At 35.5% G+C, this 27,508-nt stretch overlaps 3 protein-coding genes and 1 long non-coding RNA gene across 4 annotated transcripts in view; 3 read left to right on the top strand and 1 right to left on the bottom strand.

Annotated features, from left to right (window-relative positions):
* The window catches only part of LOC116294614 (NBAS subunit of NRZ tethering complex), a 46,873-nt gene extending 33,192 nt beyond the window's left edge, over positions 1-13,681 (bottom strand). Inside the window, exons 1-5 of the mRNA XM_031702250.2 lie at positions 13,375-13,681; positions 1,585-1,707; positions 1,185-1,248; positions 653-695; positions 290-373 (exon numbers count right to left, since the gene is read on the bottom strand). Coding sequence (XP_031558110.2) covers positions 290-373; positions 653-695; positions 1,185-1,248; positions 1,585-1,671 — 278 coding nt within the window. The 5' untranslated portion in view covers positions 1,672-1,707; positions 13,375-13,681. The remainder of the gene's footprint in view (positions 1-289; positions 374-652; positions 696-1,184; positions 1,249-1,584; positions 1,708-13,374) is intronic.
* LOC116294615 (uncharacterized) lies at positions 1,673-6,028 on the top strand. The gene is made up of 5 exons (XM_031702252.2): positions 1,673-1,898; positions 1,979-2,082; positions 2,158-2,529; positions 5,029-5,184; positions 5,587-6,028. Exons 2-5 carry the CDS (start codon positions 2,001-2,003, stop codon positions 5,715-5,717), a joined length of 741 nt encoding a protein of 246 aa, XP_031558112.2. The 5' UTR covers positions 1,673-1,898; positions 1,979-2,000; the 3' UTR covers positions 5,718-6,028.
* On the top strand, positions 8,944-27,333 carry LOC148914188 (uncharacterized). Its single transcript, XR_016118996.1, has 5 exons — positions 8,944-9,133; positions 11,920-11,975; positions 12,762-12,801; positions 12,924-12,988; positions 27,246-27,333. It is a non-coding gene; the product is annotated as an uncharacterized LOC148914188 (long non-coding RNA).
* On the top strand, positions 14,828-24,942 carry LOC116304749 (uncharacterized). Its single transcript, XM_089025612.1, has 15 exons — positions 14,828-16,164; positions 16,455-16,798; positions 16,986-17,089; positions 17,504-17,619; positions 17,695-17,768; positions 17,871-18,148; positions 18,366-18,517; positions 18,642-18,726; positions 19,147-19,355; positions 19,614-19,715; positions 19,914-19,968; positions 20,515-20,676; positions 21,004-21,090; positions 21,216-22,845; positions 23,162-24,942. The coding sequence occupies exons 1-14, from the start codon at positions 15,109-15,111 to the stop codon at positions 22,832-22,834; spliced, it is 4,443 nt and encodes a 1,480-aa protein (XP_088881738.1). The 5' UTR covers positions 14,828-15,108; the 3' UTR covers positions 22,835-22,845; positions 23,162-24,942.
* Positions 27,334-27,508: the final 175 nt, after the last annotated feature.

Genomic DNA, 27,508 nt, shown 5'->3' with positions numbered 1-27,508 from the left:
ATGCATTTCTTTGTAAATCAAGAAGAGCGTGTTGCTCCTTCTACGTCACTAGCCCAGTCTCCCCTCTCGCTCAGTCATATTTTGTAACCTTCCTATTTTCGCACTTTTGACCGCTCGAAAAAAAATAGAAAGAAGCGTCAGAATCAAAAAATTCTTTCGACACGTTTTTTAGAATAGCTTATATTTCGATATAAAAAAGTAAAAAAATAAGGGTGATAGGCACTTTAAAACTATAAATACAAAGCACTTTGTAATCCTATGGTATTATAATTACAGTTGCATTTTCTACCTTGAAAGTGCTATACTCCAACCACTATTTCCACTCACAATCCTGTGTAACTGGGCTGGGATTCCATTGATCATAGAAGAACCACTTCAGAAAAGAAATATATAAAATAGCATGATTATAACTGTAAATGCAGATGTTCTTTCATAATTGCTATGAGAATTTTCAGTTTTACCCCAACATTTGTTGACATAGCTACTACAAGAACAACATTTGAAACAACATTTGAGCTTGAGGACCCTTTTTCCAAAATTATGGCAGACTTAGATATGTAAAGGTTTGTTTTCTTTAGCAATACAAGTTACTTAGCTTTACACATATATCTAGTATTCCATCCTAGTGCATAAATGATGATGTCACACTTACCTCACTATGTTCTGCATTCCTTTGAAAATCCATGTTATGGAATCTAAATTTTAAAGAAATGTTTTCATCTCTAAAACAGTATAAAATACTGATGCTCTGAAGTCATTCAGATATACAATGCTAAGGGAAATCAATAAGAACAGTTGGTATACACTGCTAATGCTCTGCCTCTTACAAATGTGACCCAGGTTAGATTCCTGGGCTTATGTGCAAGTGTTAGTAGAGCTTTTTGCTAGTTCTCTAATGTGATTTGAGAGATTTTCTTTGGGTTGTGAGGAACTAACATTATTCTATGCCTCAAAAATTGAGAATTTGATGTGGCTAACATCTGGAAAAATCCAGAAAATAGCAAATTCAAATTCCCCTGGGGTCACCCACCCCCTCCCCCCATTCTGGGGGCAAACCATTGATGAGGGCATAACTCATTTTATCAGCTGCTTTATCAGGTGGATTGTAAAATTTTTCAGGCTTTCTGTCATCCACCATGGAGTAGTAAATGCCATTAGATTTATAGAACATTACTCAGTCTTACTTTGAGTGACAGTCCAGCATTTTTTTGGAAGAGATCCACGCAGCTGATCAGATCCTGGTTTCTTCTACGACCAAAAATACAGCTTTTATTAACAATCTAGTTTACAAAAATTAAGCACTGATCAAAGTGATGCAAAGACATAAGAATAATAAAATCTAAATAAAAAATAAACTCTTGCAATTCAAACGCTTTTACTCACTTAATTGTAAGCATTTCAAGATGATTCTTATATAATAGATAAGATATAGTAATAAATAATAAAAGAAGCATATTAACCATGATTTTTTTTGCCACGTAAGATCAATCGCAACGAGAAAAATAAATGGCAGATTTAGTTCTAGTATACAATATTTTCCTTGACATTCAATTTAAGGAGAGAGATATTGTCACTTCATCATACCAAAATTTCTCCTTCCAAAGTCCACTCTGCGTTGACAAGAAGATCGTAAAGAATAGAATCTCCCTTTCCTGCCCCCCCGGCAGCCATCTTGGATTAGGCTTCTTAGTGGAAAGAGACAGTGGACTGGAAACAAAATTATTACGATATGTTAACGAAGATGTTACGAGTGATTACGAAAATAAATCGATTCAATAGTGGTCGTGCATTTTGATTGGCTGCTTATGTATGCGAGAGCAGCAAAAGGCAATAAAGCGCCATTCTTGAATTTTCTGTTCTACTGACCCTTGTAAAAACACGATCATTTTCCAAGCCTCGTAAGTAAAATGATTGCACAGGAGTACTTTACTTCTTTTCGTTAGTGACACAGTCTTCAATAAACTTATTATTTTCCAAGGTCAGTTCAAGTTTGACACAACATGGCTTCGGTTACTTCAATACGCTCTTGTGTTGATCAAGAGAATTCACAACAAGCTTTAAGAGTAAAGAATGGAGTGCAAGGTACTAGCTTCACTTTGTTCGTGCTACACTTTATTATTTTAATGCTAACCTTTACTTCTCTTCTTATAATCACAGCAAGAAGTTTTGGACAAGTGAAATCCTTTAATTCAACGGGTAATAATGCTCCTCTTGCTACACCACGGCGTGCCCTTGGGGATGTTGGCAACACTTTAATGACTCCAGGAAATGTGACTAAAAAATCCTCTTTGCTTAAGCCTAGCCATCAAAATAATCTTTTGCAATCAAAAACTCCTGGTGCTAAAAAGATGACTCATAGTACCCCCCATGGTAAAGCGTTGTCTAAGCAGATCGGTTCGTTATCGCTAAAGCAAAACAAGAAACAAGCCTTTAAAGTCAGAGGTGACGTATCAACAAGTGACAAGAGCTCAGCTCTCGTGGAGAAAGATTATTTCAAAAAAGAAAATATGGTTCCATTCACCGACGAAGGTAATAGTGAATACCAGTAAATATTTTCTTTATCTACAAACTGCCAATTATGTGTACATTAACAATAACTTAGGATAATTGTTGTATGGCTTAATCTGCAACTTTTAGCAAAATGCCGGCTACTGGTAGTGAAAAGTGCTGGTCTCGAAAACCAAAACAATGGTGCCTAACTCGCATTTTAAAATCTTGAAACCTAATTTTAAAATTGTTTCTTTCAAATTATTTGAGCAATTAGTATATTTAGACTAACCCTAACTCAGGTTCTTAAAGGGGGGGAGGGGGGTCCCAGATCACAATTGGCCCTTTGCAGTTAACAGTCACGTGTCTGTACTGGTGAGCAAAATGTTTTATTTCATTTAAAATGGTCGATTCTTTTTAGCTACTTGTAAAGAACTGAATATAATGATGTGTAACCAGAGTTTTACAAAATACAGTTTTATTACAATCTCTCAAAACAGGTTGTAGAAAATTTGTTTGCTCACCAGTATATTTCATACCATGGGAATCAAAATGTTAATTCATTCGCTCTCAGGGAATTAATCAGCATGTGATTACAGAGCTGCAAAGGGCCTATTTTGTCATGAAATCCAGCATCCCACCACATTGATATTATAAGTGATGACCATATTTAACATATTCTAATACATTTGAATTTTTCATTTATTTATGAATGTATTCACATTTCGATGAAAATTAGAAAGCAAAATCCCACATTCCAGACATTGAATGAGGCATACCCTGAGTATGAGATCACAATGGTGATTTGGAACTTTAAACTGGTGTATTAGACCCACAGCCCAAATGGTCTACAGTCAATTGTCCATTAAGACAAAGGCCAAAATTGGCTATTGACTGGTAGACCATGACAGTGAGAGGTGTAAAAATTTTAGCTACTAATTGGTATTTAAAAATGGACACAAACAATTTAGGAATAGAGTGAAAGCATTTAACCTGTGCAATAAGAAAAAACAAGTCAACACATACACCGAATTGAAATATGGCGACCAATTTGAATAACTATTGTTCTGCACTGACAAGCGATTGACTAGCCTCGTGTTCACATGTAAACATAAAAGCATTTTCACATGTATAGGAGGCTAGTCAGTGGCTAGTCAGTGCAGAACAATAATTATTTAAATTGGTCACCATATTTCGATTCGGTGTATAGTAGACACAAATAGACACAAACAAAAACAATGGAATTAGGGTCTCTAAAGGGTATTAGTGTTATATCTATTTCAATGGTTTAATGACTTCACTCTTTAATAGGTAGAAATAATTTAGTTATCACGCTTTCACTACCATTGGTCTATCACTTAAAGACCACTAGTAGCTCAGCCAATCAGAGTGCAGGATTTTTCATAGACCATTGATAGGTTTATAGATAATGAAACATAGACCATTTGGACTTTGAGTCTAATTGTTAATTAAAATTTTTGAATTTTAGAAAATCAACTTTGAAAGTCATAACATAATAGGCACTTTGCAGGACCTGGTCTTGTAGGTGACACTAATGCCCAAAAATTGAGCTCTACTGACAAAATCATAGGCATATTTAGAAAGAGCAACATGACAATAGTACTTTGATTTTTTGTTTTGTTAACACATATAAATAAATTACAAAAATATTTATAACAGAATTACTATGACAGAGTTAAGTCAGGCCGTATGGGAAAATATTTGGCTCAGGGTGATGCCGAAGGGAGCGAGCGCAGCAAGGGCCGTACAAATAACTGAGAGGCAAATATTTTCCTGGACGGCCCGACCTAACTCAGTCAATAAGCATTCTATCATATGACCTTTACAAAAAGAAAAATAATAAAATAAAAGAAAGAAAGAAATAGTAAATAAAAGCTAAAAAAGAGAAAGCGTGCGGATTCAGGCAGGGCCGTACAGATTCATACGGCCCTGCTTGCTCAAAGCCGCCCGGGTCATATGATAATATGTACTTATTAACTGAATTGGAGGGCCGTATGGGAAAATATTTGGCTCAAGGTGATGCCATACGGACCAAGCACAGCAAGGTCAGTACAAATGACCGAGAGCCAAATATTTTCCTGTACGGCCCAACCTAACTCAGTCAATAAGCATATTATCGTATGACCCTAAATAAAGAGGATATTTTAAAAGTTGCAAATTATGTCGATACGGTCGCAGGTTTCGAGCAGGGCCGTACGGATTTGTAACCATAATAAGCATAATTTCTAACCATGTGATAATAATAATCTTATGTGAAAGAGTGAAGAAGAAATATAAACAAAAAAGGAAAATTAGATGTGAATTGTTGTTGAAGAAATTTAAAAAAACTTCCAAGTTGACATTGAAACACTGCTGGCCAATTTTTTGGAAATGAAATGTTTTGCAAGGCATTTTGTCAAATTGTCAAGGGTCTATAATTGAAGATGAAAGACCATTAATAGAGCCAAAAAAATGAAACCCTTTACAGTAGGTTACACAAAATAGAGCTAATGTTACTGTAATTGTATAATTTGATTGCAGAAGGACCACTCCCCAGAGGCCCAGCAATTGACACTATATTGAAGAATGTCAGCCAGCTATACAGGGGATGTCTACAACCTGTAACTAACCCAGGAGTCAGCCTTGAAAGTGATGTTCTGAAAACAGGAGATGATGCATATACAAGACCAGAAACAGGTAGAAATGATAGCAGTATTTAAAAAAACACCTTACAGTCTTTCATTTGAGCTTTCTCACTTTGTACATTATATGTAAAGTCACATTTAAGCCCAACAGGATGCCTTCCTGATTTGAAAGTCCTCATAAGATGAATAAGAACAGCATTTACAATTCTTTCATAGCTCTTTTCTTTGATGAGATATCTGCCATTGAAATTATGACATCATCCAAGGTACCTAGTAAAAAGTCAAATTACAGAATAGATTTGATGATTTGACTTTTTACTGTACCTATGATGATGCCACCACATCGTAAACCTATATTTGCATATCTCCACAAAGGAATGAGATATCAAAGAATATTATATGTAGTATAAACCCTAACCCTATATGCATTTTAACAATCTTTTTTTTTTTATAGATTTATTTTTTAATTGGTTTGAATTTGCTAATGACCTGAGCGATCTCACAAGTAATGTTCCAAGCAGTTCTATGGAGAATGTAGAATTACCACCTATAGACACTGATTTGTCTGGTCTTGGATTGCCATAGTTCTGCAATTGTTTTTATAAGGATTTATTGTGCAAATTGTATAAAATATGTTATTGAAACTAATCATCAAGAAGGCTTGAAAGGATTTTCCTTAACATGCTATTGCAAAGACCCTTTCAATGGCTTCAAATATGTTATCTATTTTAATGTACTATTATTGTAGCATTGACATATATTATGATCATTATATTTAGCAAGTCATCTGAAGTTCTGGCTATTTATCTGACTTGCGTATTATCATTAAAATTTGCAAAACTGTTTAGAAAAGTTCCTGAGTATTCAATGTTGTCATTACAACACTTCATATTACACCCTTGAAGTTTTCAAAGCAGTTACATTTTTGTTCATTTAGCTTAAAATTGTCTTTTGTAGTAATTTTTTTCTAAATAAGTCACTGAATAAAACAGTTTTAGAGTACCTGTAGTTTTTATTGTCTGGTATAATGTAGTGCAGTTATTATTATATATTGTAGGTGTCACTTGCATGGATAACCATGCACAACTAATAGAATAATAAAATTGAAAAAGAATCTGATAAATCATCACTCTCTGTAAGAGGATTAAGATTTCCAAAGGTTTATACAATACCACTACATTCACTATTTATGTACTATTTGCAGCACACAACACTTAAACTCACATATTGATTTGTTTAGAGGGAGGCAAACTGTAGTAAAAACCAGTGTGGCAAGTCAGAGACAACAACAAATCAAAGCAACTCAAATCACATGTGGCTAGGCTGGGAATGAAATAACTAAGCGAATTGCTTCTGCTTAATATTAAATGATTCCAGTGAAGAGTTTCATGCATGAGTATTAAAAACTGGTTTTGCAAGGAATTAACATAGACACTGAAGTCATGGTGGAAGCTAGAGAATTTCACCATCATTATTATTCATTATCTAACAAAAAAAACCCAGATTTTTGCATGCTCTGTAAAATAAAGCACAGTTTTTAACCAATCAGGGTTTATATACTATCCTTACTATATAATAAAAGATAATAAAGTGCAAATGATAATAATCCACGAAACCCTATAATTACTAAATAGTACAAAATAGTGGTAATTAAGGTGGCTCCACTGGGTTTTTATCCGCCTGATACCATGCAACTTTAAATCACAAATACTTGGACGCAAACAATCCAATACTAAAAAGTTTCTTTAGAGCTTTCAAAGGAAAGATGAAATTTTCGGATGAGCATGTTTTTACTGGAATCGGAATTAATATAAGATTGCTGTTAAGCATTGGTGCATTTACTTCATTGCCTATTTTCTCCATTTTTTGACCTAGGTTTTTAAATTGCTTTTGAGATATTGGAGGATAAGCAATCTGCTCAAGGTACAGAAAATTTGAAGAAAATCTGTATGAGCATTTTCGAGAAATTTCATATTGAAGTTTTAAAGTATAAAAAATTTTCAAAAACAAAACATGTTAGTAACTTTGTGGAAAAGTAGTTTATTTTCTCAGTTTTGTGTTCCTAATTTTATCTAAAGAAGTTGGTAAATCACTTTGGAATAATGGTTAAAAATTGTATAGAAATCGTACCATGTGATATTTCAAAATATTAGGTCGACTTAAATTGGGTATGAGCCGTATTTTTGGACTATTGTGTTATGTTAATTAACATGCTCCTAAATTCAAATCTACTCGATGAATTTTTTATGAATTTAGTCAATATTGACTGCAATATATAGGCTACAAGATGTCAAAATTTCATTTTCATTGAATTATTTTAAAGCTTTCAAACTTTAATCCGCCTCGAGAACTGTACAGGACGGCGATTTTCTTTAGCCCTTGTTTATTTGATTTTTCATTGCTATTGTCCTCTTTTTAGATAAAAACTTCTTTAGATAAAATTAGTAGTACCTAGTAGTAGGACTATGACGCTGACCCGGGGGGGTACTCCCCTATATTTGCTATACGGATATGTGCCGCCCTTTAGGGTATGGTTTTTCGGCTTTTGGGTCTGGGGTAGAGTATCATTTTTTGACATTTTGTCTGGGGTAGGGTATCATTTTAGTCTGGGATAGGGTTAACGATTTGGTCATTTTTGTCTGGCAAATAGGCTATGCTTTCTGCCAACAATGCTAGTAAATGTTGTTTGCAATCGATTGTAAAACCGTATTTTCCGTATTTTAGTTTTGGATAGGGTGTACAATTTTTAGTTTTAGTCTGGGGTAGGGTATGTAAAATCAAAATTTTAGGTCTGGGGTAGGGTCAGGGTTTTGAGGTCCTGGCGGCACACCCCTACCCAAGTTGGGGTGGTAGTACCCCCCCCCCCCTCCCCCCGGGGATGCTGACTATAAAGCTTTAGACAATCCTCAATGTATGTCAGGACTTTATCCTTAATATGTTTATAAGCTAGACAACATTTAGCTATTTTGGGTTCTTCATAAAAGGGAAGCCACTGTAATTCATTTTAAAAAGTTTAATGCTAGAGACCTGATTACAAATTACCCTAGCTGCTCTCTTTTGCAGTTTAAAGGGGCACTTGGATGAAAACACCCCAATTTTTGAAAGTCCGAATAATTGAAGTATTCGAAGATAATATGACTCAATTACAATTATAAAAATCAGATTAGTGAAAATTTTAGTCTGGGTGCTATTGAGATATTTTGGGTTAAAAGCAGAAGGAACAATAGGGTTGAGTAAATGACGTCATTTACTCACAATTTATAAGCTGAATAAAATTGATCATTTTTTTCCACGACTTTTGACTGTGAAGGAAACAGTCATGTTGCTTGACTACTATATGGGCCATATAGATAAGTTTAAACAAGTTCCAAGTCATTTCCAATTTTCATTGATTTTCATCCAAGCGCCCCTTGAAGAACACGGCCTAGATTTTCCTTATCACAGTATAGTACTAACATAATTCAATACTGATCTAATCATAGTATTAAAATATAAAACCCTTTGTTTCATGGGTAAGCAAGGTCTTATTAAATATGCCAATAAATATGCTGATAAAAACGATTCTTAAACTAAGGTGCAGCATTTAAATTATTAATGCCTCAGTTGCAGCGAAGACTCTGAATGAGGTAAGAGATGCTTATATTTACGCGTAGAAAATGCTTATTTTCGTAAGCATTAGTTTAGATAAACTCTTAAAAAGACTGAACTTAAAAAGTATAGTGCATGAGGTAATGCATGAGGTAGTGCATGTACCAGTGTGCATGCAATTTATCCTGAGTTTCCTTCCTCGATCTTTTGTTTAATTAAGAACAAAAGAAATTTTCGACAAAAGAAGTCAAGAAATTGGGAATAAAATCGTATGCGCACTGAAAAAGATTCTTAAGCTATCAACTGGCTTATTGTCTCAACATCTCGTTGGAATTTAAATGGTCTTCGTATAAGGCGCAGATTCAAATTTTTGCCTCAGTTGCACTAGCGCGCAAAGACTTAGGATTAATGAGGTAAGACTTTCTTATTTTACGCGTAGAAAATACTTATTTTTGTAAGCAGTACTATGTTTTGTGCCTCAAAATGTGTTCTGTGTGCGAGGTAAACCGATTCGTTCAAGTCGCCTACTATACCAAAGCATAGTTAATAGACGTCAAACCAAACGCAAACATGGTTTTATGTTTATGCGTAGAAAATTTATTTTTGTAAGCATTACTGTAGAAGCTCTTAAAAAAGATTGAAATTAAAAAGTATAGAGAGATGGATACTTAAACTCAAAACTAATGTGACATACACAGCAGAAATACTCGCTTCAGTAATCTAAATCTGAGCTGCCAGAGACATACAGAGGAAACAGTAGTTGGACGTACATTTGCTGTAAGATCGATTAAAGAATGGACTATTTTACCAAAAGACATGAAACTTTCCAGAGAGTAATATTAAGACTTTTAAAAACAAACTTTGTAATGATATTTTACCTTTAAAAAAGTGATCAAATTTTCATGCAGTTTTAAATTCTTAAGTAATCTTTATTTATCCATTTATTTATCGATTGATGGATTGATTGATTGATGAATAAGCCTGAAGCGAGATGACGTTTTACCCCCAACTCTATACCATAATAGTTTTTAAAAGTCTTTCATATTAAAATTTTTGATTCCTTAGAGAATACAGGAACAAAAGTCATAATTAAAGAACAAAAGCAATGTGAAAAGGATTATGGTCTAGAGACGGGGGTAAAACGTCATCTCGCTTCAGGCTTATTGATTGATAGATTGATTTGAATGATTTAGTTCCATACATTTATTTAGTTCCATACATTTAATATTTAGTGCATACATTTAATAATTAGTGCCATACATTTAATATTTAGTGCATACATTTAATAATTAGTGCCATACATTTAATATTTAGTGCCATACATTTAATATTTAGTGGCATACATTTAATATTTAGTGCCATACATTTAATATTTAGTGCATACATTTAATAATTAGTGCCATACATTTAATATTTAGTGCATACATTTAATAATTAGTGCCATACATTTAATATTTAGTGCCATACATTTAATATTTAGTGGCATACATTTAATATTTAGTGGCATACATTTAATAATTAGTGCCATACATTTAATATTTAGTGCCACACATTTAATATTTAGTGCCACACATTTAATATTTAGTGGCATACATTTAATATTTAGTGGCATACATTTAATATTTAGTGGCATACATTTAATATTTAGTGGCATACATTTAATATTTAGTGGCATACATTTAATATTTAGTGCCATACATTTAATATTTAGTGCCATACATTTAATATTTAGTGGCATACATTTAATATTTAGTGGCATACATTTAATACTTAGTGGCATACATTTAATATTTAGTGGCATACATTTAATAATTAGTGCCATACATTTAATATTTAGTGCCATACATTTAATATTTAGTGCCATACAATTAATATTTAGTGCCATACAATTAATATTTAGTGCCATACAATTAATATTTAGTGCCACACATTAAATATTTAGTGCCACACATTAAATATTTAGTGCCACACATTAAATATTTAGTGCCACACATTAAATATTTAGTGCCACACATTAAATATTTAGTGCCACACATTAAATATTTAGTGCCACACATTTAATATTTAGTGCCACACATTAAATATTTAGTGCCACACATTAAATATTTAGTGCCACACATTGAATATTTAGTGCCACACATTGAATATTTAGTGCCACACATTAAATATTTAGTGCCACACATTGAATATTTAGTGCCACACATTGAATATTTAGTGCCACACATTGAATATTTAGTGCCACACATTGAATATTTAGTGCCACACATTGAATATTTAGTGCCACACATTGAATATTTAGTGCCACACATTGAATATTTAGTGCCACACATTGAATATTTAGTGCCACACATTGAATATTTAGTGCCACACATTGAATATTTAGTGCCACACATTTAATATTTAGTGCCACACATTGAATATTTAGTGCCACACATTGAATATTTAGTGCCACACATTGAATATTTAGTGCCACACACTGAATATTTAGTGCCACACATTTAATATTGAATATTTAGTGCCATACATTTAATATTTAGCGGCACACAATTTGTTTTATCAACCATTAATTCAATAAATATGTTCCGAGCTTTCAGCCTACTCAGCCATCCTCAGGGAAATGAAAAATGAAAAATCAATTGTAATGTTTGTCATTTCCCTGAGGATGGGCGAGTAGGCCGAAAGCTCGGAACATATTTATTGAATTAATGGTTGATAAAACAAATGATTATGAATACATAAAATTATTTAATATTAAGTGCCATACATTAAATTATTTAATATTAGTGCCATACATTTATTTAGTTCTCTACATCTATTTAGTTCTCTACATTTATTTAGTTCTAAACATTATTTAGTTCTACATTTATTAATAGTTCCATACATTTATATAGTTCCAATCATTGATTGATTGATTGATTGACAGATGGCACCTCTAACTTAATATTTTCAGTATTGATTCATTGGTATATTGCAAATATATGAAAACTTTTAACATTCAAATATTCAATGATATTAAGTAGACTCCTAACGTTACAGTATCTTTTCCTTAACAAAAATTTAACAGAATTATTTTATTCTCTACTTTCACATCCCCATAATACTTTGTGTCTTTGGGAGGTAACCAGAGGGTATTAATACCCACTTATTTTGCTGAAGGCTGATCAGACAATGTTAACAATACCTTGTTTGGTATCCAAAGATAAAATGAAGAAGTAAAAAACAGAAAAAGATTAAAGCTTGAAGACTAATTTTAAGGTAAATTTTGAAAATTTTTTTGTAAGTCAATACATTTTCTGTAAGACCAAAACTCTTGAAGATCTGTACATGCAAAAATACTACGGATCTCACCGAACTGTGACGACACGTCAAAAATTTGTCTCGCTACCACGCCCTAATTTGTCTACTGACATGCCTACTTTTGTTACAGCAGTCGGCGTTCCATCTTTCATGTATTACATTGCACTGCAATAAATGAAAGATGGAACGCCGACAAATAGATGTAACAAATAGATGACATCTATTTCACCCCAGCCTGCTCTCAGTCTGACCTCTAGCTCAGCTGGTAGAGCATCGGTAGTACAATTCCGAAGGTCGTGGGTTCAATTCCCAGCGAGGTCGGAAATTAATTTTTCCGAATTTAATTCCAAGGGCTTTCGCCCGGAATAACCTCGTTTCCAAGCACTATAACTTATCTATATTTCTATATCTTCATGTATTTCATAAGTGCTATGCGGCCCACATATTCTTAACTATAAAAATATATGTTTGAACAAAAAAAAATAAATCAATAAAACTACAAAAATATAAGTATGAAGAAATATTTGTGAAAAGTACATAAAAAAGACTTGCCTAAATAAGTATGTCTTCAACTTCTTTTTAAATTCCTTCAAAGATGTCCATAATAAAGTTATAGGTATATATAGGTTATATAGCAGCCGCATGGGATTTAAATCGGTATTGTGAGAAGTATTAAGGATAAGTAGAATCTATTTGATGCATTTAGTGTCTTTACTGACCATCTTTTATTGTGCGTGTTTTCAGATGAAATCACTGGCAATGACATATATCAACAGAAAGTCAGGTAATGTTATTAGATTTTTTTACCCTATTTGAATCAATCATCTTGTTATGTAATTCTATTCATAAAACATATTGTACGTATGAGTTTAATAATGATCAATTTTGTTATTTTCGAAATTCAAGAAAAAGCAATGAAGTGTCAAGAAACTAGCACCAAGTGATTGTGGATTAAAGGCTACTCTGAAGATGTAAGTAAACAATAATGCTGTTCATGCTGTTGTTTGTTTTATTGTTGCCGTTGTAGTTGCTGTTAATTGTTGTTGTTGCTGTTGTTGTTGTTGTTGGTGGTGGTGGTGGTTCTTGTGATATTGCTGTTAGCTTATAACTTAATGGGAAATAATGCTAGATGGGATATTGTGCACAGTGATGGGATATTATTGTGCACAGTGATGCATGGGAGTGGAAATGTAAAGTGTAAGTAGGTGGTTTAGGTATTGGTGTTGTTGGTGAATGATACAGATGTCAATGTAATAATGAAGGAAGGATTGTAAATGAAGTGGTAGTTTGAAAGTGAAGAGTAGATTGGTAAGGTTATTTAGGCAGTAGCTAGGAGTAGTAGAGAAGTGAGGCTTACCTGGTGAATAGGATGTAGAAGTGGGTTGGCGATGGAGCAGGCTGAGGGTTGTTGAATGATATGCAGCAGCAGGCAGCATGGAACTCGGAGTGGAGGTAGTAAACAAAATGGCGTATATATAAGATAGAGTAGTAGGGAAGAGAGATTAGCATAGGCACGCATAATGAGAGGGTTGGTATCGAGCTCGTGCGTTCTTGGTTCGTTCGCTCGTGGCCATGAAAGGGGAAGGGAATAGATCAGCCACTAGGTGCCCGAAGGCATCATTAAGCCTAATGAGGGCAGCAATGTAGCTCTGCACGAAGAAGTGTGTAGAGGGACTTGCATGGTGAGCAATAGGGAGGTATTTTTTGGCCATGAATAGGGAGAAATAGGTCAGTTTTAGTGAGTCGAAAATTGGTTGCTACCATGTAGGGCCAGACCTGGTGGCTTGATGTGTGTTTGGGCACCCTCACGGGAAGTTTGGTGGGCTATTGAATGGCTGAGCCAAGGGCGAGGAGCGAGTTGGAGGGTGCCCAAAGACTTAGTAATATGTTTTTATGTAGCAGGGGGCTATGGCGGTTTTTTTGAGCGTTGGTATTCCTGTGGTGCGGCATTTTGTATGTTGTTGGGTTAAGTTCCCGTATGGAGTTTGTCAGACGCGTTGGCGGCAGCGTGGTGACGTGTGTTTAAGTCATGTAGAGAAGGGGTAGTTTGGAAGCCAATTGAGTGTGGTCGGTGGGTGGAATTAGTGTCTAGACAGATTTGAAGAGGCGACTTTTGAATGGTTTTTTTTTTTGGTAAGGAAAGCGTTTTGGTATATTTGTTGGTGAAAAGGATCAATGTTTCTGGAACATGAGAAGCTTAGCCCAGGAAAAAAAATCTCAGCGTGTGTTTGTTTTAGGCGTTAACTGGATTAGCTATAGTAAACTCTAAGGTGTTATCGTGTGTCAGTACCATTTGTCAACGAACAAATTATGATATACCGGCCTAGCAAGGTCAGATTACTTTCCTTTTCATAACTGCAGTTAAACAGCCAAGAAACAAATGACGGCTTTGTTTCGCATCAAAAAAATCTTGAGTAAATTTCTTGAGCATGTTTCGAGGCAGGGAACGGAAAAGCTCCGTAGCGAAGCGTAAAACAAAGCAGTATTCGAAGCTCATATTTTGCATTTTTTAGTTGCCACGCGAGATCATGCCAGAGCCAAAAGATTACATATTACGATTAAATTATAAGCTAAATTTCTAGGAAGCACAACAAATATAATCTTTCTTTGGGTTTGGAAGTTTACTGCGAAACAAAACTTGAACAATAAACGGCTATCTATGCATGAACAAAGCAACCTACAGCTCGCAGTACAACTTCAACCATCTACCCTTCCTCACTTCATGCAAATCGATAAGTAACATTCACAATGAATACAGACAGATTGTAATAGTTCCCAAACTTGAAATGAAAAGTGTTCGTTTTCCCCCCCAGTTTTTGGGCAGCTTTGCCGAGACACACAATACTTAAGTTGAACAGTTGAACCAGGGGGAGGGACAGGGGCAGAATATTGCGTCATATTCAATTGTACTCAGTCCTTAATCGGTCACAGTGGAGGTCCCTGGCGATTTTTCTACTTTGTACGGACATCTTGTACAAGTTACTTTTTAATAGTTCACACTTTCAGTTTTAGCGGGAGGTTCGAAGATATAAACAATGATTTGGAGAGTTAATTCATTCGCCGATCAGCATTCCACGCTCATTGAGCTAATATGGCCAATATGGCCTCGCTTAGTAGTTCGATATGTGGCATCACAAGCGAATCCCTCGACCCACAAAAGAATTGGTACGTCCTAACGAAGGAAATCTGCAACCGCAACCCTGCCGACTTTGTCAGGAATGATTTCTTCGTAGAATTTCCCAATGAAGTAGTCAGCATTTCGGCGGGAAAGCTGAAAGCCACAAACAATCAACTGCCGTTCAAGAACAGATTGCCAAGTCGTCCCGTCTATGTCGTGTCTATCTTTGGTCTGTGTTCAGGACTGCTGAGACAGCGAGACCTCTCAAGTATCGACTTGCTTCATTCGAGCCAGTTCAATTCTGTGATAACTGCAGTGAATGGAATCAGTTTATCAGAGGAATTATTGGCGCCAAAAAATGGCGCCAATGCCTCACACAGTTCTTCAATCTCAAGTAACAGTCCATCTACTAGCCCTTCAATGTCCACAATTTCACCAATCAGACCTTCTTCGGACTTTCAAATTAGTTTTTCAAGTAGTGATTCTTCTCCTTCAAGCCAAAATATCTTCAATCCACTGTCATGTTCTACACCTACACGCATATCCACCTCTGCACCATCTATCAATCCATCATCAGAAAGTTCTTTTGCACAAAGTGACGCAAGTGAATCTACAGAAAGCATAAAAGCAGATCTGACTATAGGTTCCACTACGAAAAAGCGCAGGATTAGGAAGCAGTGTCGGCGAGTGATGGCTGATATTTCTGATGTCAGCCTCAAGTACCATGAAACATTATCATCTGTTCTTGGGAACAGTTTTATTTTTTGTTGTGATGATGATAAGAAGCCTGAGAACGAGAAGGATAAGTATTTTGTAAGTAGCACCATATCAGAGGTTGTGGATATGATAATGGATGCAGTTGGGGAAAAGAAAGGCCTGAGAGAATTATTCCTGCCAGAAACCTATGACCGTCTGTTAAAGAGTATGCGAGTTCCGGATTGGGTGCTTTTGTACTTTAAATTGCAGACAAAGCTACCTGATGATGCATGGCAAACTTTATTAAATCTAACACACCTTGGAAGAAGTGGTGTAAGTACATTATGATTTTACGTTTTGTTTTTCAATAAGGTTAAAAACTCATTTTAATACCACAAAATGCACCAGCCCCCCTTTCCTGTAAATAAACACCAGTTCCTTAGTCTCCCTCACAGCTTCTACTTGTGCCGTCATACAAAATTTTCCCCCCAAAGTAGCAGCTGCAAGGGTATTTTATTTTAAATGGAATCACTCAGAAGTTGCTTGTATGCTGAACTTGTATTTTATTTGTACTGAAATGTAAAGAATAATTAATTGAAGTTATGATCATATCTGCTTTATAGAATTCATTGGACAATGCTGTTCTCTTGACAAAAAATCAGATTAAGGCCATAAAAAAGATGATTTTCAACATCATAAAATCGACATTGAAAATAACAGAATTAGAAACAGACTTTCCATCATGTGGTGTCGACCTAAATTCTGTTTTGATTTGGGCTATAAGAGAGCAGCGATTGTATGGAGCTGACACCCCACATATGGAGTTCAATATCAAGATAGATGGACGACCCCTTGGAGGCAAAGATCAAATAGCTGTAGGGATTGTGCCCATTGACTTTGCAAAGAAAAGTCCAGAGAGTGCACTTTCAGTCTATCCAGTTGCAATTGCTAATTGCAAAGAAGAAAGGTGAATGAATGAAAAGCAAATTTAAAATAAACAGTAAAAACTGATAGAAGCATAAATTTTGCTCTCACAGGGCTTATTGAGAATGAGATTAAGCCTGCATCACTGTATATTTTGTCAGGAAGTTAACTTAGCCTTTGGCAACTATAAACTGGGGTATTGGGTATTAACATATTTTTTCTTGAGACAGGAGCAACATGAAGCAGTTAATAGGAATGCTGAACAAGCAAAAGAACTGGCTTAAACAACATGGACTATGTGTGGATGGGAAATCATACAATTTCAAGTTTACAGGTTCTTGTCTAAGTTATAGATAATAGCATTGTACACAGGTATTGGAATGTGTACAGCTCCTTACTGCTGTTTTCCATTTTTTTGCAACTCAGACATTCCAATGTCTAGTTGTGAAATGGGTTTTTCACTGCTGCCAATCAAAATGTATTAGTCGGTGTCTCCTATGTTTGTGATTAGCAGCAGCTAAAAGATCCATTCCACAACTATCCATTCAAATGTCTGAGTTCGCAGAAAATGGAAAACCACAGTAATATATCTACAGTTTGATTATCAATTGCAACAGATAAGCAAAAAATTTGAAGTGTAAATTTCCAGATGCCTCTTTATATATGCATAGATAAATATTGCTAATGGTGGTTGGAATTTGCTAATCATTCATAACTCATTTTTTGTGCATGTATGGATATTTTTCAGTTACCCTTGATTATAAAGCTTTACTGCTGTTGATTCATAAAAAGGACGATGAATCGTTCACTCTAGGAGGCAAAGGATATGGTGTGGAATTTTGTGTCTTTTGTGATGCTGTCAGGGTAATGTCCAATAGCAGTGCAACATTTATGCACATAATGCTTTATGTTGATATACAATATTTTTAAATCTGTTAGGCCTGTACACATCATGGCGAAATTCCAAATCATGCTTGTGTTGATTGTTTAAGATCAAAAGCCAATATTGCAAGGTTGAGTATATTTGAACGATACCTTATTTCGTCTTCTCGCATGTTATGCACATTTGAAATAATACAATTTATTTGGCCTTGACATGGGTCTTTTTTTTTAAGGCCCACAGGTGTTCGTGACGATCTAACGTTCCTCTTGGAGGAGGATTTGTCAAACATCAACCTCTGCTTCCTGCACTGTGAGATGAGGAACATGGAGCAGCTTTTAGGTTCCTTGGGACTATTTTCACACCGTGTTGGTACTCTTGACCAGTTGAATAACATCCTTTCTCAATATGGGCCTGAGAACACCCGTGGAAGAACGCGAATTCAAGTAAAGGAGAAACCAGGTCAACAGACTGCAGTGGGAAGGCATAATATAAAGGTTGCTTCATTTTCAGGTGCAAATGAGTTATAATGCATTGATTAATTCCCACAATTTAATGCAAAATGTCAAAACTATTGTGTTCAAATTTAATTTGAACATATGGAAGGTTTTTGAAATAGGTGTATACATTTATTTTGACACAACTTAACAGAAATTGATATTACAATTGAAGATAAATGCTTGAATAGCCAACAAATAATGTTATTGTTTTTTCTTACTTAACACTGTAGGATGTACAGAGAGGCAATTTCTGGATAATGCTGAGAACATAGTAACAGAATCTCTGCCCACTGAGAAGGTTGCAGATTATTTTTCTGAATGCAGGGATGTCTCCAAGTCTATAGTACTAAATTACATCACATTCACAGAAGAAAGAAAGCAGGTGAGGCATAACATTATTAAATTGATATTATGTATCCAAAAATGAAATATGATGCCAGTGTCAATAAACTATATCAATATTTCTAATTCTTCAATTTAATGCATATATGTTTGTATTTGACTAGGACATTCAGAAGATTCTGAGCAGTGAAGCTTTTCAGCGTGACTTTGGAAAAGTTCAAAAAGAGGTTCAGCTTGAAGAGACTCCAGGTATTTACAATTTCACAAATGGAACTGTTTGCCTGTAAAGAAACATGTTGTTAGCTATATTGATAGCAGCAAGCATCAGAATTATCCATCACCTGTGATGTTTTTCTTTTCTATTAGGATGCATTATTTTCAATCATTCGCCCCACTATTTACTCACTCCCTCATGCCTTCAAATTACGTCTATCAATACACATCTGTTTATTCCTTCATATTATATCATTGTTCATTCGGTAGAGCAGGGCTCGAAATAACAGCAGGTCAAGACTGGCCATACTTTTGAGAAAAATTGGTAATCACCATCCAAAAATGTATTTGAAAGATCATCTTGACCTGCGTATGTCTAGCCGTTATTTGGAGCCCTGATATTTGCATTGGTTGTTCCTTTTTGAGTGTATTTTGAGTGTATTATGGTTTCTGCAGCATTTACAAAGTTCCTTCAAGATAGTTTGCAACATTGGGCAAAAGAACAGGAAGAAGTAGAAGCCACTTTTGTTGAGCTGTCATCACAAGCAAAGGGGAAAAAAAGTAACGGAGAGCCAAAGAAAAAGAAAAAGAGGGCAAATCAGGAGGATGAGGACAAGATCTTTGCAGCCTATGCAGCCAAACTACAAATTAAGTTATTTCTTAAGGTGCTAAATAATTTGTGATTTTCTGATTAATTTTTTGTTTCATGTGAACCTTAAATTGCACTGGAAATACAACATTTTTCTAGTTATTCTAAAATGTTCTCTCCTTTATTTGTGTATATTAAATTTTGCTCCTCTGACAATTTGCTTGTAAATTATATCTACATTTATATTTTTATTAATGCATATAATATATAATGTATATAATATATTTTTTATTAATTTATTTTTAGCATTAATATTAATATTTTTGTTTTCAAGATTTTCACTGATTGGAGGGAAATTGCTCTTACATTGAGAAGAACAGTGTATGATGTTGATGATGAAAATGATCTGCAAAACATTGACATTTATGAAATAAAGGTAAAATCGTTTTGCACAATGGTGTCATTTGGCTACTTTTGCTGCCACCATGCACCAGTATTTTTTGGATTTGTTATCCCTTTTAAGGATATGTCTTTTAGTTGGAATTTTGGTGGGGTTGTTGCTGAGTTATTTTTAAACTTGTATTTGTATTTTGATGTAAACACAACCCCACAAGTTTTTCCTTTTTGTTATCAGTGTAGAGAATGGGGACATCACCTCAGACATTTGTTTGGAGTTCACCTTGGGACAGGTAATGTATACCTAAAAGTTAACATTAAAGAGAGTGAAAACACAAAGCCTGTGAAATAGCAATTGCTTGTTAAGGTGTAATAGTCAAATAGATACACAAGAAAACAATGGAATTAGAGTCTGGTAAACTGTATTAGTCTAATATCTATTTCACAGGCTTAGTGACTTCAATCTATGTATGTAGTGTATTAAAGGCCCATGTGCATGAAAATCAATGAAAAATGGGAAAGGATTATGATGAAGATAGTTAGAAAGTTAAATGGCATTGCTCATTATGAAAGAAATATTTTGATATAACTAAAAGAACAATAGCATTGAGTAAATGATCATTTACTCACTCACAACTTAAATGATAAATACTCGACAATTTCTTTTTGTCTCATTTGAATGTACTCGACAATTTCTTTTTGTCTCATTTGAATGTGAAGAAATGTTGTTTTTACATGATCATTGGGAGTTGTGCAGATAGATTTTCAAGTTTCAACTCATTTTAAATTATAATCTACTTCATTCAAGTAATAAATTGTATTTTCTGTATCAATATCAGGTGATTATGGACACTTAACAATTGACCATAGTGCCTTACTACTGCGAGAGTTTGGTTCTCTATACAAGTATTCTGGCCAGGGGTTTGAGGCTTCACACAAACTACACAGGCAGTTGTTTTCCAAGGCATCCAACCACGATAAAACAGGATCTGGCCATTCATGTATGTGCAACAACATTTCATTCTTTTTTTTTCTTATCTACACTTCTATTTTCATTTCCTTTTTTTACTCTTTTTCTCTTTAAGAAATAACAGCAGTTATTTAATCAAAGTGCCCTTTTGCTATCAACTTCAAAGGTCATCACATCAAAAAAAGTCTGCAATTATGTTCAATAATAATTGTAAAATTGTAAAGTACGAATCTAGAACATTGTCATTGTTAGAAAATGCAAATTTGTGTTTTTTGTCACTAAATAGCAATTTTTCTGGATACCAATATCAAGCAAATATGTGGAATAATCCATAATGTTTTTTTAAATTTTCTTTCAGTGCCACAAATTCTTACTCATTGGTATGCCAATGAACTGCTCTCTCTTCGATATTCATTCAGAAATGCAAAAGAATGCACTGACACTGGTAAGTGGCATTTATAAAATGTAATTAAAAGCAGATTTCATGGCAGCCTTAGATCATTCAAAGGGGTTGCCAAGTCAAAGTAAAGTAAGGTATTGCATACACATTTTTTCAATTCTCTTTTCTAGATAAGAAGTGCTTCAAATTCAGGGGATGTGGTTGGACAACCAAAAACGCACCAAAATTGTCTCCAGAAGACTGGCCTTGGGTCAAAATGATAGATGGGCTATTTGACAAAATGTTTGGTGGTGACTTTTTAGAATATCAGTACGACAGTAAGACTGGAACCCATGTTTCTTCAAACATTGTTGATAGTCTGCAAAAGTATGACCATGGAGATTGGGAGAACATGTTCGTCCCCTCAACTACTACCACAAAAAGCACCACAGATTCTAATGTAAAACCAAAGCAGTGCACCGCGACACCATTAGTACAATCTACCACTACAACTACTACCACAAAAAGCACCACAGATTCTAATGTAAAACCAAAGCAGTGCACCGCGACACCCATAGTACAATCTACCAATACAACTACTACCACAAAAAGCACCACAGATTCTAATGTAAAACCAAAGCAGTGCACCGCGACACCCATAGTACAATCTACCTCTACAACCTCATGTCAACAGAATCAGATCCATGAAGCAAATCACCAAAAACAACCAAGTCATTCATCCCAGGTCAAAACCAAGTTAGCTACAGCATCAACGAGGCGGGAAATTGCCGAGATTGACGCTTTTTTACCGCCTATTGACTATACCACCGCCGTGGTGATGAAAGTGCAAACAGTTACACAGACAGGAGATCTGTTTTCTTTAAAAAAACGGCCATGTGTCGCTGTTTTAAAGAGAGCCGAAGATTTGTTGGCAATCGAAAAGAAAAAAGGTCTAGTACCAAACCTTGGAGTCCATATAAACGGTTTTGGAACATTCAGTGAAGACGATCTTGAGTCACTGATACGCCTTTCGCGTGTTTCAAGTACTGCTGCCATGGTAACAGAGGAAACGATCTGGTTGGCTCAGTTTAACGATGTTCCAAGTGGAGAATTGGATAGATTGAAAGACGTTCTTTGGAACAAGCCCCCTAATGAAATTATCCTGCGACTTAAAGGGAAGTCTATAGATGTGCTTTCTTTCGCTGATATCATTGCTGAGAGGCACATTGACAACTTCGTGGTCGACATATGCGTTCAAAAGTTCAACGAGGAGGGACACTCGAATGTCCTTTACTTACCTTTAGAATTTTATGATTGGATGAAGGCTAAAGATACAGCATTCACAAAAGAGAAAATAAGAAACTGCGTATTAGAAAGGAAAAACCTGAGCGAAATTAATATTATTATTATCCCAGTCCATATGCCAAATCATTGGGGTCTAGCTGTCATTGACATTGAAAATGGAAAAATGATGTTCGACGACGGGTTAAAAGTGTATCCTCCCGCAAACACACTGAATTGCCTAAAGAGAGCTCTAGAACTCATGCACGAAACGTTCCCTCATTGGGCAGCCCTTCAATCAAGATTTTGGGTAAACTGTCTGGCTTTTGATCGGTTTGGTATGCCATCGCAACTGAAATGCAGAAACATTGGCAGAGGGAGTTGTGGCATTGGCATCATCTTTGCTGCCAGAGACTTCATTTCGAGGGGTGTGTCTGCAACCAACAACATCAGGTGGAAGTACTCTTTAATGAATAATCTTCGCTTGGACCTTATGACACAAATTGTCAAGTGGTCTTCAAGTACATGAATATTGAATATGTATCCTTTTCCTTAGTATTATTTCAGATGATTATTTTATTATGAAATGATTTTATTAGTGTCGGATAACTAATTTAAAAAGTGCCCTAATCTCGAAGGTCAAAACAATCGTAACTTGACTTTCTTGCAAGCTAACTGTAGGTGGATTCATAAATGTATATGCACAAATAACATCATTCATTGAAGTTAAAACCAAAAAAGGAAACAATTCATAAGTCCTACCACCGTTTGATAGTCAACTGTAAGTGACGTGATTTTAGATTTTAAAAAAGGAGATACGTCTTTACCTATTGTCATTGCCTTAACAGGACTACAGTTCATCTCTAGCAGATCAGGTCTGACTGAAACGATATTTAGCCACGTAAAAACGGAGACACATCTTGCCACAGTCCAGGTCTTTTCCGTAAATATATGGGTACCATTTCACTTCCAGTTCGCGGGTGGCTCTTCCTGAACCTTTTCCAACTACTATACTTGAACGGCAAGTTATATGGGTAGTTTGCCCCCCATGGTAGTGATTAGCCCTACGCTTGGCTGCTGCTATGGCGGCGAGCGGATCTTCTGGCTCAAGCTGAGCGCCTTCACATAAATCTTCTCCTTGCCAAGCCACGTGTTTTTCAAGGTCATTTCCAAAAATCCGTTCGAAGCAGTCCTCCTCATACAGTTTATAGGACTCCATTACAGTTGACTTCGACATGATTGGTGCTCGCCAGTGTGGCATAACCTTGATTGTGTTTGGAGTAGGGTTCCCAAGATCGCTTATAAATCGATCAAAGAACTGGTGTGGGACATGGTGAAATTCTAGTTGGTGCCATTTTCCTACAGAGAAGAAAAGAAAAAAAAAAGAAAAATAACTTTTGCTAGAATTGCTTCAAAAGGCCGTTTATGGCAGAGTTTAAAGCTACTTAAAGCTCCATGTCAGTCATTTTTTTATCAAATAGGTTTAACTTAAACTTGAACTTTACCTTTGCAACGGTGATGGTGCGTGTTTCGAACTCGTTCTAGGGCACAAGAAATCCATGTCTTGTACGATCGAGTATGGGCTCCCTTCCTTGTTTTTCGGGGGAATCTCAATTTTTGTTCCTCGAGGACAAACATTGTTGTCCGTGGCATGTTTCGATCCACGTGGCGAGTTTCCCAGTGCTTAGAATATGCCGAAAAAGACGCAAAATTCCTTTCACAAGCTGAGCAGTTGATTATGAAGTTATTTGACGGCACCTTGCATATAAATTAGGAAGTTTAAGTTCATAACAGTTTGAAGTTAAGTTTAGATGACGCTAACGTTCACAGTAAATTTGACTGGCAGCTGACTCGCGGAAAATTACCATAAAAATTAATTATTTACTAATGCACTAAATGCGAGATCTGTAGGCAGCCGAATTACTTGGATACTTGTATATCTGTAACTTCTGTACACGACAGTGTTTGATGCCTGCTTGGATCGTAATCGCTAACAATAGTCTTATAAAAGTTAAAATGATTTTTTGAACTTATCTGGCAAAATACTTTAATAACGCGAGATCTGTAGGCAGCAGAGTTGCTTGGATACTTGAATATCTGTAACTTCTGTACACTTCCGGTCAGTGTTTGATGCCTGCTTGGATCGTAATCGCTAACAATAGTCTTATAAAAGTTAAAATGATTTTTTGAACTTATCTGGCAAAATACTTTAATAACGCGAGATCTGTAGGCAGCAGAGTTGCTTGGATACTTGAATATCTGTAACTTCTGTACACTTCCGGTCAGTGTTTGATGCCTGCTTGGATCGTAACAGCTAACAATAGTCTTATAAAAGTTAAAATGATTTTTTGAACTTATCTGGCAAAATACTTTAATAACGCGAGATCTGTAGGCAGCAGAGTTGCTTGGATACTTGAATATCTGTAACTTCTGTACACTTCCGGTCAGTGTTTGATGCCTGCTTGGATCGTAACAGCTAACAATAGTCTTATTTAATCCTAACTTTGCTATTACATGTAACTACTTGTTTACACTAAACTAGTCATTCAAGTTAGCTTGGGAACTTAAGTCATTCTCTCAAAAAAATTGTATCTCATAAATATACTTTGTCAACAAAAAAACTTTATTGGTGTTGTATATCGTAATTTATCAGCTTTTATATAGCTCTCAATTGCACTAGCGTTATTTTTAACCCGGCATCCACATTGCAACAAATTCACGTTAGTTGTTTTTCTCATGCGCGCTTCATGGTTGACAGTTCTGTTTATAGTTTTATTTATCGAGAATAAATAGACCTTTGTACCTTAGCAAATATTAACTCCGGTCGGAATTGCTTACGCAATAGTTGCCTCATCTGCTGGACAGTATAGCTTTCAATGGATGAACAAGATATAACAGATATGAAACAACGACTGAAGTCCATTCGTCGATATAAAAAGCGAATGTGGAAAGGAAGGAAGAAAGAACGAATCCGCAGAGAACGCGCTGAGCACTGCCAATTGAAAATACAGAGCAAAGACAGTAAACACGTGGCAATCAAAGCTGTATCTTCACAAACTACTGTATCGAATCAAATGGACATTCTTCCCGCTGAGCTGGAAGCAAAGATAAAAAATGCCTCTTCACAAACTACCCCACCGCATCAAAGTAACATTATTCACGTTCCTGAGTCAAGGGGGAAATCATTGCTTAAGGCGGCCATTGGACGGAATTCGAAAACAGAAAAAAGCATTTCCGGTGATAAAATGGTACATAAGCGTGCTGCCCAGTCACCAAAAGATGAAAATTCTTTGGCAGAGAAAAGGAAAAAACAAGCCCATCATGAACAAAGTGTCAGAGAGCTAGATTCCAGTTTATTAGTTCGAGATAACGATGAGCGGATCTTAGGTAGTGGTACTTTTGGTAAATGCTACGCAGCTAAGTATCGTGACATATCTGTAACTGTCAAGGAGTACCATGACCACCGTGAAATGAAAAGCCTGGCAACTTTGAAAAAGTCGGCATACAAAGAGGCTAAAATGATTCTGTCATTACATGATCATCCTGGTGTACCTCTGTTATTTGGATTATGTTCATTAACGAAGCCTGTAAGGCTTATTTTACTGTTTCATGGCGACAAAAACAATAACACTAGCGAAACAATTTATAGTGCAACCAAAAACAAAACGCTGCTTGACGAAAAATCGTGGCGTAACGTATTGTGTCTGACTGCCATAGCACTAAATCATGTTCACAACTGTGGTGTAATTCACAATGACTTAAAGGCAAACAATGTTATCTTGGAGCCAAACCTAAATCCTGTTATTGATTTTGGACAAAGCGTAAAAGCTAGTGAAGCAAAGCCCCGAAAGCAGTCCTTTCACAACAGAGAATGGAAGGATTCGTACATTGCGCCTGAAGTACGTGACGGTACAGGAAAACCATCCACAAGTAGCGATATTTTTTCCTTCGCAAAAATGGTGCGTTTCGTCAGCAGTAGATGCTGTTGTTACGCCTCGGAAAGTATCGACAAAGCTATTTCCAGCAAGCCTTCGGAAAGACCGAGCTTGGATACTTTTATATCTGAGTATTCAATTGACTCACTGAAGCAAAAATAGCTATGTTCCAGATATGTTGGGCCGTAGAGATCCATATTAATACGTCATAGATATTATACAATTTCGGCGTTTTACAGGCCCAATCGCATTGATCATTTGATAGCAGTAATAAGACTAAGAGCTCTGTACAGTATGACGATAAGGTAACCAAATTGAAAACTTTGTGTTTTGTTGTTAATGTTGTTTTTTTTTGGCCTGCTCTTTTACTGTAACTTTATTCGGTGTTGCCGTAATAAAAGTTATGAACTGAAACGAGCTCCTTCATTTTTCATTTTTATTTTAACTTGTTTCTTTAATCTTTTCTTTGCAACATTCTGGAAACTGTTTCGCGAAAACTTTATTTACAAAGGCATCAAGCTCAGGAAATCCTATACGGTTCGCCTTCAATAAATGTAATTCGTAGAACCACATTCAAATAATGTCTGAACATTGCCTGTCAACAAATGCTCGTTAATAAACAGAGTTTCCTACTAGAGTGGTACAGAGGTGTCGGCATAGTGTTAAAATAGGTAAAAAAATAACATATGCAAATTAGCTTAAGATGGAATAAGTCCATCTTAACCTAATTAGCATAAAGTTTTTTAGCCGGCCTAAGCTTCTCATGGTCTGTGATGAGAAAAATGTTCTTGACTTTGTGGGTGCAATTTTTTGTACTTTCTGTTGAGCTTTGGAGGCGGCTATTTTGTTCACTGAAATAGCTTTAGAAAGGCCTAAGATAGAAGAGTTTAAAATATTTGAAAAATGCTCTATATTGTGAGAAAGAAAAGTTTAGTAGGTATTAGTAGAATGAAAAATGGAAATGTTTAAGCAATGTTTGGAAAGACGAATGTTTATTGTTTGCAGGCATAAGTAAATAGATCCCAAACATGGATTATCTAACATGGAATATGTAAATGGACTCTAAAATAGATGATTAAATAATTGAACTAGAGTATTTTGAATAGTCAAATGGTAGTAGAATTCTTGATTAAAAATAGCTATGGAGGAGTGAAGTAAGACCCCTCCCAAAAATAAAAAAATACACTCTTAAATTCATAAATGAATAAATGAATGAATGAATGAATGAATGAACGAAAGATGAAAAATAAAAATCATAATTGAAATTT

Source organism: Actinia tenebrosa, unplaced genomic scaffold (genome assembly GCF_029948245.1).
Source record: "Actinia tenebrosa isolate PJP-AT-01 unplaced genomic scaffold, QUT_ActTen_1.0 PGA_scaffold0__85_contigs__length_37466705, whole genome shotgun sequence".
Lineage (NCBI taxonomy): Eukaryota > Metazoa > Cnidaria > Anthozoa > Actiniaria > Actiniidae > Actinia > Actinia tenebrosa.
This window is presented reverse-complemented; position numbering and strand designations above follow the sequence as displayed.

Bases quoted from the DNA above. Each gene is read 5' to 3' on its own strand.
- LOC116294615 (XM_031702252.2), top strand. From the start codon at position 2,001: ATGGCTTCGGTTACTTCAATACGCTCTTGTGTTGATCAAGAGAATTCA. The intron at 2,530-5,028 runs GTAATAGTGAAT...ATTTGATTGCAG, and splicing joins GGTTCCATTCACCGACGAAG to AAGGACCACTCCCCAGAGGC. The intron at 5,185-5,586 runs GTAGAAATGATA...TTTTTTTTATAG, and splicing joins ATATACAAGACCAGAAACAG to ATTTATTTTTTAATTGGTTT.
- LOC116304749 (XM_089025612.1), top strand. From the start codon at position 15,109: ATGGCCAATATGGCCTCGCTTAGTAGTTCGATATGTGGCATCACAAGC. The intron at 16,165-16,454 runs GTAAGTACATTA...TCTGCTTTATAG, and splicing joins CACACCTTGGAAGAAGTGGT to AATTCATTGGACAATGCTGT. The intron at 17,090-17,503 runs GTTCTTGTCTAA...GATATTTTTCAG, and splicing joins ATACAATTTCAAGTTTACAG to TTACCCTTGATTATAAAGCT.